Source organism: Brassica rapa, chromosome A09 (genome assembly GCF_000309985.2).
Source record: "Brassica rapa cultivar Chiifu-401-42 chromosome A09, CAAS_Brap_v3.01, whole genome shotgun sequence".
In the NCBI taxonomy this organism is placed as follows: domain Eukaryota; kingdom Viridiplantae; phylum Streptophyta; class Magnoliopsida; order Brassicales; family Brassicaceae; genus Brassica; species Brassica rapa.
This window is the reverse complement of record NC_024803.2, coordinates 25,867,983-25,879,104: the sequence shown is the minus strand read 5'-3', so window position 1 is coordinate 25,879,104 and position 11,122 is coordinate 25,867,983. Positions and strand designations below refer to the sequence as shown.

The following is an 11,122-nucleotide window of genomic DNA, read 5'->3' as shown; positions in this document are numbered from 1 at the left end:
ATCTATAGAGTCAAGTGCGCTTTGAAATTTGTTGGTAACCCAATTGAGTCCTAAACACTTCATATAGTTCATAATACTCTTAACAATCACTAAGAAGAACAATATAGCTGCTGGGAGAGCATCGAGTGCGCGGAGATGAAGCCCAATCTGAGCCACAATAGCAGTCAAACAAAGATCAGAGGTAGAAGAGAATATGAAGCCTTTGACCGGGACAGTCTTTCAAGTAAAGCACTACACATATTACAGCGTCCCAATGTGCTTGTCGAGGTGCTTGCATTAACTGAGCGAGGATATTGACGACAGTAACTCAATTCGGGACGAGCCAGGGCTAGATAAATAAGCATGATCAATAAAACCACTAAAGCCACATTTTGAAATGATATTAAGTCAATTTTTCATATGCGAGAGAGGTATGCCATCTGGTCCACAAACTATTTCTATGCCCAAAAAGTATTTCAAAATACCAAAATCTATAATGAGAAACATGTGCTGAGATAATCTTTGAACTTGTGATCACCAAATCATCAACCATATATAAGGATACGAAGGACAGTACTGCCAAAACCCCGAATGAATAACGCAATAGAGAGCTTTGAGAACCAACAACGAGGTGCTTGACATAGCCCATATATGGATTTGTGCAGCCTACATACGTGAAAGGAATTCGAGGGCTGAAAACCTGGTGCATGTTTCATATAGATTTCTACCTTAGGATTCATCGTGTGTAGAAAACCGCCGTGGACATCCATTTGATGAAGTTTCTAACCTTTTAGTGGCTGCAACTTCAAGAAGTATCTGAATCGTATTCATCTTTATGACCAGTGCAAAATAGTATCCTCTTTCTTCTTGAAAATTTCCCATGACTACCAATCTTGCCTTATGATGCCCAACAGAACCATCAACATTATACTTGATACGATAAACCCATTTGTACATTTCCAGGAGGTAAGTGTTATAAGGACCGTGTCTTATGCTCCTCAAGAACGTCCACTTATGTTTCCATTGCTCAAGTCTCCATGCCAAACTTTGAGCTTCACTACATCACTAAAGTGAATAGGTTCATCTCCGAGAGTAATGGCAGCAAGGAAAGCTATGTGACGTTGGAGAAGCCATTGTTAGTTCAAAAATAGCAATGGGATAGAGAGACGTATCAGAAGAAGCTGATGTGGAGTGAGTGGAGTCGAGAACAATGTTTATATCAAATTAAGCAGAGTATGTCACATATGGCTTAAGATGAGTAGAAGGAATCTTATACCACATGCCTCTGCCAAGTCGGTAAGTTTGAGGAATATATTGTTGTGGTCCAAGCCGATTTTTATCTAAAGGAGTGGTATCTGTTCAGGAAGAAATTTCGGGTGTCGGAGGATATCTTTAATTTGAACTCGAAGAATGGATTATGATTATGCTCTTCCAAAGTTTCAGCACTCACTCTGTCATTGTTAATTCAAATAGGGATAGCAATGTCTGAGATCGTCGAAGACCTCAACCTGTGGAGGAGAAGGAGAAACTTGTATGATTGACGAAGGAGCATAAGGACTGTTTGAGGCAAAAGTAAATGATGTTTCTGGAAACAAACAAATAATTTCCTTTGGGTCGAATACTCGCCAGCCGCTTTGACCAAGAGTGTACAAGATGAAAATGCGAGTGTGAGCTGTTGATCATCTAAATTCCCAACAAATGGGGATTGCTCATGGACCCAATTGGTGGAAACGATGCAATTACAATCCTCAATGACATTCTCCAACTTTTTTTTTTTTTTTTGACAGCGACATTCTCCAACTAAGCCAGCCATATAAGGGACATCACCTCCAATGCCCAATCTCCTCCTCAATCAATCTCCTATGCACCATAAAATATACTATACCCATCAAGCATTAATGAATATGTGAAAAGACCAAAAGGACATATTTTAATTGGAACCAAGAATGTCCCAAACCAAAATCGGCATCCAACATAACTCGGGTTTGGTCGGATCTGAATTGGATTGGTCTGTAAAAAAAATTAAAAGTGGTTCTTATGTTTGTTGGTTTGGTCTAAAAAAAAAGAAAAAAGTGAATCCCGATTCTCCCCGAGCTCCCCTCCCCCCAGACCACCCAACCTACAGCTCCTCCTGCAGCTCCTCCTCCACTCTCCCCCTCCTCCACTCCTCCTCCACTCCTCCTCCACTCCTCTCTCTCTCAGCTTCTCGAACGCTGCCGGTAAGTTATGCTCTGTTCGAGCATTATTTCGGAAGTAGGTTTTGGGGGTTTTAATAGATTTGTAATTGTGACAAGTTTTGTTTAGTTTCGGGGTAAATTTCGGTATAATGAATTTCGGTAGGTGAATTGGAGTTGAGGGATAGGGATAAACCCTAGATTATTCAATTGTTCTTGATAAATTGTAGTAAAACTGAATAACTGGGTACAACTGGTAGAATTAGGAAAACAGGAAAAATTCGAATAACTGGTAAAACTGTAGCAGGATAATAGTAGGGGAAATTGTAGTGAGTTTCTTTTGTTTGGTTCCTTTTGGCAGGACACAATGAGCAATCACGTCAGAGATATACCTGGTAGTCCGAAAGAGAGCTACAAGATGTTGTATAGCTATTTGTACATGTTAGAGCAAGTGAATCCGGGGACAAAAACCTGTTTGAAATTGGATGATAGAAGTAAATTTGAGTACCTTTTCATAGCTTTGGGAGCTTGCATTGAAGGGTTTGCAGTTATGAGGAAGGTGATAGCTGTGGAGGGGATACGTCTGAAGAACGGTGGTGTTTTAGTTTTCGCGAAAGCTCAGGATCCTAATGGTCAGAGTTATCCACTTGCGTTTGCAGTAGTAGATGGTGAGAATCTTGCTAGTTGGACTTGGTTTTTCGAGATGCTTAAAAGTGTTATACCAGACTCTTCTGAACTGGTTTTCATTAGTACTCTTCATCAGAGCTTGATTTTCGCCATAGGAAACGTATTTCCACAGGCTCACCATGGTCATTGTTTATGGCATTTGAAGGAAAAGGTGAAATTACATGCTTGTAACGTCAACAAGAATATAGTCGGGCAAAAACTTATGGAGTTGGGCAGATATTACACGGTTGATGACTTCAATTCTGCTTACGACTCATTTAAGATAAGATGTCCAGCTGCGTACAAGTATGTGGAGGAATGTGGTATTGAAAAGGACAAATGGGCAAGGGTTTTTTTCCCACGTGATAGGTACAACTTGGATACAAGCAACACTCTGGGATCAATGAAGAACGTGTTTAAAGAGGCAACAAGGTGGGCCTTAATACCAATGCTGGATTGTATCATTAGGAAATTCTCTGATTGGTTCACTCAACGGAAGGATGTTGTTTCTAGATCAATGAATACAAGACTGGTGCCTCGGGTTGAGAACTACTTGCACGATCTATGGGCTGTTGCACATAAGTTACCTGTGCGGGAACTTGATAGTTACGAGCTTAAGTACGAGATCACTGACACTGCAGGAAAGGTGTTTTGGGCGACCTTGGTTGGAAAAACTTGTACTTGCAAGGTGTGGGACTATGAAAAGTTCCCTTGTCTGCATGGACTGGCAGCTTATATCTATTTCGCTAGGAATGTTGATGGCAGGCGCCTTGATATCCATGAGTTGTGCTCAAAATACTACTGGACGGAAATGTGGCATTTGGCGTATTCCAGAACACTTAATGTTGTGCCCGACATGGCTTCTTGGAATGTACCAGATCAGATCAAGGAGGTGAAGATCATACCTCCATATCGCATCAAGCGGCAAGGAAGGAAAAGAGTTTAAATTTGGATGAATTTGGAGTAATGCATATTTCGAGTAATGCATTTGGGTACTTGATTTTGTGGCTCTTGAACTTTGTTTCATTTCGTGTTGTATCGTGTTGTATGACTTGGAAAACTGCGTAAACTTGAAATCTACTTTGTTTTGTAATGACATTAGTATTATCTATATCAAAACTCGAATCTCATAGTTTTTTCTCTATCAAAACCTGAATATCATTGTTTTATATTTGTTTTCGCAACTCTAACATATATTTATAATAAAACTCGGTTATCAATTTCTGAAATTTAGGAAAAAAACTCTCATGTATCCCTTACGAGACCTTGTAATTCCAATAACACTTTGTTGGCCAAAGACATCTTACAAACGAAACTTTCGAGTTATATCTATTCGCTAAATATAATTGCACGGAACTATATATATAACAATTTAAACTAGTAATATTGAAGGTAAAACTAGATAACCAATTTTAATAGATTAGTAACACTAAATAAATTAGAAACCGACAAAAATATAACTATGACCAAAGTTGGGAATACTAGTATCTTGGGTATAACTATGAACAAATTTTTTTTGGGCAATTATCTCAACCACACAAATTTACTCCCCTCCCAAAGCCTTTCAAGTACTTTCAGTTTGACTTTTTATCCCTTTTTCATCTCTCCCTCTCTCTTTCTCTCTATTTCTCCCCCCATTTCCTCTTCCCCCCCTCTCTCCCGTGTCTCTCTCCCTCTCTCGTCTCTCTTCTCTATTTTGAGAATCGAATTCTCTTCCCCCCTCGCCGAGCAAGTGAGATGGAAAAAGTGAAGATGGAAGTGGGTTCGGGTTCGGGTTCGTCTTTATCGCAAAGGAGCCGCCGCCGATTTTCTTGTCTGAGGTTGTGTCACTGTGGCTTGCCGGCGAAAATAAGGCAAGCTTGGACTGAGAAAAATCCTGGTCGACACTTTTATGGCTGTCCGCGTTTTAAGGTATGAATATATGATGGAATCTGGATATAATGGAATCTGAATTTGAATTGGGTTTGAATTTTGACCTTATTGCAGCTTGGAAATGAATGCAATTACTTCTCTTGGTTCGATGAAGAGGTTGGTACAGAATGGCAAAGGAGAGCATTGCTTCAAGCCCGTGATGAAATCCAGGAGAAGGATAAAGTGATTGAGCAATTACAGAAGACCATTTCTGAAATGAAAAGTCACTTGGAGAAGAAGAAGACAGGGAAGGGCGGGGGCGGGAATGACGAAAATGAAGAAGATGACATTGTTAGGAAGTTTGAAGAATTGTATGCTTAGTTTAAGTGTGGTGTTGAAGAATTAGTTTTCCTAGTATTTCTAGTTTTCCTAGTTTTCATTAAGTTCTACAATAACAAGATTGCAACATCCATGATAACAAGAACAAGTTCCATCCAACATACCTAATAAGTCAATAGGTTTCCAACATCCACACAACAACAAAATAATGGGTCCAACTTCCCACAAAATACATAACCGAGTTTACAAAATACATAACCGAGTTCTTCACTCCCTGCTTCCTTGCCCTTCATCCATAGCTTTCTTCATAAACGCCTCAAACGGAACCACCATCCTTTCCTCAAACTTGTCCATTGTCTTCTTAACTCTCTTTAGCTGAGTGCCAAACATTTTCACTTGTTTGATCAACTCCTCCATCATCTTCTTCTGGCTTGCGCCTCCTTCCTCTCCACCTTCTTCGTCATCCTGATCTTCGTCGACAGCCTCTTGTGCATTTGGATCACGCGCAGCAACGTCTACATCATACATCTCTTCAAAAAAGACTGAATGTCCTTCCGCAAGACGCTTTATCCAACTGTCAACAGAAATATCATCGACATCAACGTCGTCCTCCTCTTCAGTCATCTCTTCCAAAAGAGCTACTTCTTCTTCTGTCTTGGTAGGAAGGATGCTGTGGATATCCCGTGACTGATACCAAAAAATTAAAACCAAAAAATAATCTTATGTTAGTATAATGCTACAACATTTTCAAAGTTTGTAGGGGAAGAAACATACCGTTATTTTGTCCAGTTTGTCCAGTTCCCGATTCAATTTTGAAAGTGAAAACCCTTTCATCCCTGCTGATTTAAAGACTGATCTGCACATCCTAGGACAGTCTACATCGACGTCTTCAACCTCTTTTCTGAACTTCAATCCCAACTTGGGAATTGCCTCAAAAGCAAGCAACTACATACCAATCATGTACAAACACTTAACACAATAAAATTAACAAATGATAAGGTGATTATCTTCAATTGCTTACCTCCAGTGGCAGACAGAAACCTGGAAGTGGCCATAAAGTCTTCTCTCTAACCCGGCCTCCAAAATGATCTATGGTGTGCGATATCTCCTTAACCATGTAATCAAACGAGTACCTCCCCCATGGAAAGTTTTCGCAGAACTCGAGATCGTCCACAGCTCTTTGGAAGAATTCCAAAACATCTCTGGCGCCTTTTCCTACTTTCGTTTGCGCACAGATAACACTTCCTAAAAAGAACAAAACCATCATCTTCAGCCGGTCTCTGTGTTCTCCCATAGCCAACAGCTTCGCTTTGACATCCTCAAGCCTTATTGATTCTCCCTTCTTGAAATGGCGCTTCACGAACTTTCTATCACCAAACTCCTTATACCCAAGTGGATAGTTGCGGCAGCTAAGACCTGAGATCAAAGCGTGTTCTCTCAGGCCATAGCGGATGGGAACACCATTCACAATGAACCACACTTCCTTCCTCTTCGAGCTATCCACTGTCCGCAATAGCAACATCCACATTCCTTGGACCATGTGGTTTGAGTCTTTCTCCAGGTGGAACACGTGACAGAATTGTGGATGCTTCTCAAACCACTTCCTCTCAGTATCACTCATCGGCGGTTCCAGATTGTCAAATGTAACCATAACGTCTTTGACGAAACATTTGGTCGCTAGCTTTATTTGTTTCTTGTACTCCGACTCATAGAAGTACATCCTCAACGGTTTGATTGCCTCGGTTGCCTCTAATTCCTGCAAGTAACATTGTGTTCTACATCAGTTATGCAAGTACTAAAACATAGTTCTCCTAAGTTATCCGAGCCTTTCCTAGTATATCTAGTTAAACCCTATTCAAGTTCCACACTTATTACCTCTTCTCCTTGCCCGAGAACCCCTTCACCATCACCATCAACATTTCCTAATTCCGCTTCCAATGGGGGTTCTCCTTGTTCTTGATTTTCATTTTCATTTTGACCTCTGTTCTCTTCGGGAGTCCCGTTCTCTTCTTCTCCGGTGTCTTCCTCCTCTTGGATTTTTTCTTCATCTTTGTTCTCTACTTCTTCATCGCTATTTCCTTCTTCCTCTTCATCTTTGTCTCCATTTTCGTCTTTCTCTTCTTGAGATTCATCGCTATTTCCTTCTTCCTCTTCATCTTTGTCTCCATTTTCGTCTTTCTCTTCTTGAGATTCATCGCTATTTTCTTCTTCCTCTTCATCTTCGTCTCCATTTTCTTCTTCCCTTTCTTTCTCCTTCTCCGATTCTTCTTTCTCTTTCTCCCGATCTTCTACATCCTTAGCCGGTTCTTCTACTTCATTCTCCTCCGCAACTCCCACGGTTCCAACAAAATCAACCGCCGGTGATTCCTCATCCGTCGTTTTTCTCTTCTTGGAACTCTTCTTCGGTTTGTTCTTCTTCGAGTTCTTCGAGGTCCCGCTCTTTTGCGGAGGAGGAGCCGTTGGAGGAGGCCTATCCTTTCTCTTACCCAGCCTAGTTTCAACCATGATTCACACGTTTTCGGTGAATAATCGAAGGGAAATCGAAGGAATCGAAGGGGAGTGGGATGTTCTAGGGTTACGTTTTCGAATTTGGGGGAAACCGTTGAGAGAGAGGGGATCCCGAGAGAGAGGGGAAATGGAAATAAAGGGGAGACTTGGTTTAAATCGAAATTGAGTGGTTATTTGGATTCGGGTTCGAGATGGTTAAAATCGAGATTGGATCGGAGGGTTTAAGTTGGATTGGGAACGGTTAAGTCTAATTTATGATCTTTGGTTCGTATTTCAATTCGATTCGGTTTTCTCTCCGGTTAAACTTGGTAAAACCCGTAAATAGTTTACCTTCCTTAGGGTTAACTGTAAATTCCAGCAATTTGCCATTTTATATTTTTTCCTTTTTGTTTCATGTCCTTCAAAGATTGACCGATAAGGAGGGTGGGCATTGGAGGTGATGTCCCGCCATATAAGCAGTACACCTTCCATTATGTGCCAAGACAATTAACTACTTAAGTGGATAACGCTAGCAAAGAAATCTGAGTAGATAATGAAAGTTATATCTTGGTCATATAACTAGCAAATATCGGTAAGACATCTTTTCCAAAACAAAATATTGGTAAAATATTTTTTATTTTTAAAGATTAATGATAAAAGTTGACAAAACACAAAAAGAAAAGCAACCCAAAAATATTAAAATTAATTAAATTATTGAAATATACACTAGTTTTGTTCGTGGTTAACTCAATACTCAATAACTCTGGAAGTAATCCGGTCAATGAATATGCCAAGATGCACTAGTGTAGTAAATTAAATTGGAGAAATTGTTTTTTCAGAACAAAAAAATGATAACCATGTCCTTTTACACTAATACTAGATTTTCATCCGCGCTTGGAAAGCGCGGGTTTTTTGGATTATATTATAATACAAAATTTTATTATATCAAAAAATATAATTTTTAACAGTTATATAATCTATGAATTACTTTATCTGAGATTTTATATGTACACTTTTACGTAAGTTTATTTTAGGCATGAGAATTATATCCGGATTAAAAAACAAACTGAACCGACCCAAAAATATAGTTTAAGTTCAGGTCCATAGAAGATAACCTATAGGTTTTTTTTGGACCCGCAAATCTTTGTTTGAGTCCGAGTCCTATCCTAAACCCGATCATAAATATGTTGTGTTTATTAGGTATATTTGGATATTTCGAATATGTTTCTGGTATTATGGATATTGTTTTTAAGTTTTTGGTTACGATTGTAGTTTTTGATTTCAGGTAAATTTTCAAATTAAAAAAAAAAGGGTATCTGGATCAAAGTTTGGGTATTTTTCCGTTCATCGTGTCAGATTTTGAATTTTTAGGTATTTGAATTTTTTGGGTATTTGTTTGGAGTTTCAAGTACTTTTCGTGTTTCGGATGTTTTTCAGATTTTTAAGATATTTCAAAAATTTTTAGGATCCTAAATACCTGAACAGATATGGACCCATTACGTCCATATCAGGTCCAACAACCTTTTGATATAGATTTTTAATGTTATTGTACAAAAACATGGTTGATGAAATTTTTTCTGAGTAAAAGTATCATAAGGAATAATATTAGGATCTGTTAAAAATATTTAAAATATTGTATGGTTAGAATGATTAATGGTATTACCAAAAAATAATAAATAGCTATACATGACTCCCACAAGTTTTTTATATTAAATTGTTTAAGTCTCTTTCCCTTTTAATAATATTGATTTGTTTTTAAGTGAAAAGTATATTAAAGTGTAATATCTAAACCAATAATTTTCAAAATGGTGAATAATCAATACTGATATCGTGAAGTCGGGTTATATTTTACAGAACCAATGAATTTCTACATTTTTGTGAAGGTAACATGAATATTCAGAAAAGTCATTTTTAAATATGAAAATATGTATCATACGGTTGAAAGTTTAGTATATGATATGAGATTTTAGTGGAAAAGTTTATATATGATATGATTACTTTATTATAAAGGAAAGAAAAAGTTAGAATGTACACATATATGTCGTGTAACTTCTCTTAATTTAAATTATATATTATATGATAAAGGTGATAATATAAAACATTAGTTTCAATTTTTTTTATAATTAAAAATTAAAATGGTAAATATAGTAATAGTAATGATTAGGATTTAGAAGTGAGATTTGAATAAATAAAGAAATTGAATAAACTATTGTTAGAGAAATATATGGTAACATATTGTTAGTCTAAATTTAAGGTAAGACAAAAAAATAATAAATTAAATAAAAAGGTCCAAACAACTTTTATAGGTAGATTTTTAATGACTCCTTCCCTTTTAATAGTATTGATATATTTTGTGGGGTAAATCTCCAAAATAGCACATTTCTAAGTTTATATCACAAAAATAGCACTCAAAAACTAAAATGATCAAAATAGCATTTTATCTTTTGAAAAATTTAAATTTTTTTATTTTTCAAAATTTGAAATCTTATCCCCATAACCTCACTTCTCAACTCTAAACCCTAAAACCTAAACTCTAAACCCTAAACCCTCAATTCTAAACCCTAAACCCCACCCCTAGAGTGCTATTTTTGTGACTTTTGGCCTTGAGTGCTAGTTTGGGAACAAAAACTTGATTTAGTGCTATTTTGGTCTTTTTCTCTATTTTGTGTCATTTTTGTCTATAATACTTTTTAATATTTTTAAAAATAAATTTAATAAATAGTTTTACAAACAAAAAAAAATTGGAAAAATAGTAACTATTGATAAAATACTTATATGAACTTAGTGGTATTTTTTTCAGTTCTAAAAAACATTTAAATCATAATTTTCAGATTATATTCTAAATAAAGTAAAAATGACATTCTACGAAGTAGAAAACTAAATCCATTTTTTTCATTGAATCTACAATGTTTAGAATACGTGATCTACGTAAATAAGAATATTATAAAAACATTTAGAATACACATTCCGCGCTTAATCTACTGATCTAAAATCTTTAGAAATCAAAATCTACACATTAATATAAATCTTAAACATGTGGAAATAGACTTCTACAGATTTACTGTAAATCTAAAACATGTAGAAATTAAAATCTGCACATTACTATAATTCTAAAAACCCGTAGAAACCGATTTCTACATATTATTGGTTGTTGCATTTTAATGGATTTGAAAATCCGAACTAAATCTAGTGTTATTGGTTCTGTGATTTTCAAATCTGTATTAAAATCAGATGTTATTGGTTTAATAATTCATAAATTCTATATCAAATCAAGTGTTATTCAATCGTACGGATTTACTAATACATTTGATTTTATAATGAATTTGAATGAATTTGTTTGGATTTTTTAGTTAAAAATACAAAGACTCAAATCTGAGGGAAAACCTCCAGATTTGCATATTTTACTTGGATTTATAAATACTATTTAGATTTATAAATCAATCAAAATATATAAACCAATAACACATAGATGTATTATACGGATAAGAAATCAATTCTTAAAAATATGGAAATAAAATATTTGGGAATATTCACTTTCATATTTTGAAAAAATCCATTAAAAAAACAAAAAAACAAAAAAAAGTGGTAACCTTCTTCTCATACCGTCTTCTATATTCCATTGATTG

At 36.3% G+C, this 11,122-nt stretch overlaps 3 protein-coding genes across 3 annotated transcripts; 2 read left to right on the top strand and 1 right to left on the bottom strand.

Moving 5' to 3' along the window:
- The first annotated feature begins 230 nt into the window (after positions 1–230).
- Positions 231–3,828, top strand: LOC103840342. The gene is made up of 2 exons (XM_009116839.3): positions 231–2,198; positions 2,515–3,828. The coding sequence occupies exons 1-2, from the start codon at positions 1,926–1,928 to the stop codon at positions 3,763–3,765; spliced, it is 1,524 nt and encodes a 507-aa protein (XP_009115087.2). The 5' UTR covers positions 231–1,925; the 3' UTR covers positions 3,766–3,828.
- Positions 3,829–4,069: 241 nt separating this feature from the next.
- On the bottom strand, positions 4,070–9,498 carry LOC103867776 (uncharacterized protein At3g43530-like). The gene is made up of 4 exons (XM_009145864.2): positions 6,885–9,498; positions 6,031–6,765; positions 5,784–5,954; positions 4,070–5,696 (listed from the first exon to the last, which is right to left on the bottom strand). Exons 1-4 carry the CDS (start codon positions 7,512–7,514, stop codon positions 5,277–5,279), a joined length of 1,956 nt encoding a protein of 651 aa, XP_009144112.2. The 5' UTR covers positions 7,515–9,498; the 3' UTR covers positions 4,070–5,276.
- Positions 4,572–5,051, top strand: LOC117127784. Its single transcript, XM_033278449.1, has 2 exons — positions 4,572–4,730; positions 4,806–5,051. Exons 1-2 carry the CDS (start codon positions 4,572–4,574, stop codon positions 5,049–5,051), a joined length of 405 nt encoding a protein of 134 aa, XP_033134340.1.
- Positions 9,499–11,122: the final 1,624 nt, after the last annotated feature.

Excerpts from the sequence above, each read along its gene's own strand:
- LOC117127784 (XM_033278449.1), top strand. The coding sequence starts at position 4,572 with ATGGAAGTGGGTTCGGGTTCGGGTTCGTCTTTATCGCAAAGGAGCCGC. Across the intron at positions 4,731-4,805 it reads ATGGCTGTCCGCGTTTTAAG|CTTGGAAATGAATGCAATTA; the intron begins GTATGAATATAT and ends ACCTTATTGCAG.
- LOC103867776 (XM_009145864.2), bottom strand. The coding sequence starts at position 7,514 with ATGGTTGAAACTAGGCTGGGTAAGAGAAAGGATAGGCCTCCTCCAACG. Across the intron at positions 6,766-6,884 it reads TTCTCGGGCAAGGAGAAGAG|GAATTAGAGGCAACCGAGGC; the intron begins GTAATAAGTGTG and ends TGTTACTTGCAG. Across the intron at positions 5,697-5,783 it reads ACAAACTGGACAAAATAACG|TCACGGGATATCCACAGCAT; the intron begins GTATGTTTCTTC and ends TTTTGGTATCAG.
- LOC103840342 (XM_009116839.3), top strand. The coding sequence starts at position 1,926 with ATGTCCCAAACCAAAATCGGCATCCAACATAACTCGGGTTTGGTCGGA. Across the intron at positions 2,199-2,514 it reads CAGCTTCTCGAACGCTGCCG|GACACAATGAGCAATCACGT; the intron begins GTAAGTTATGCT and ends TCCTTTTGGCAG.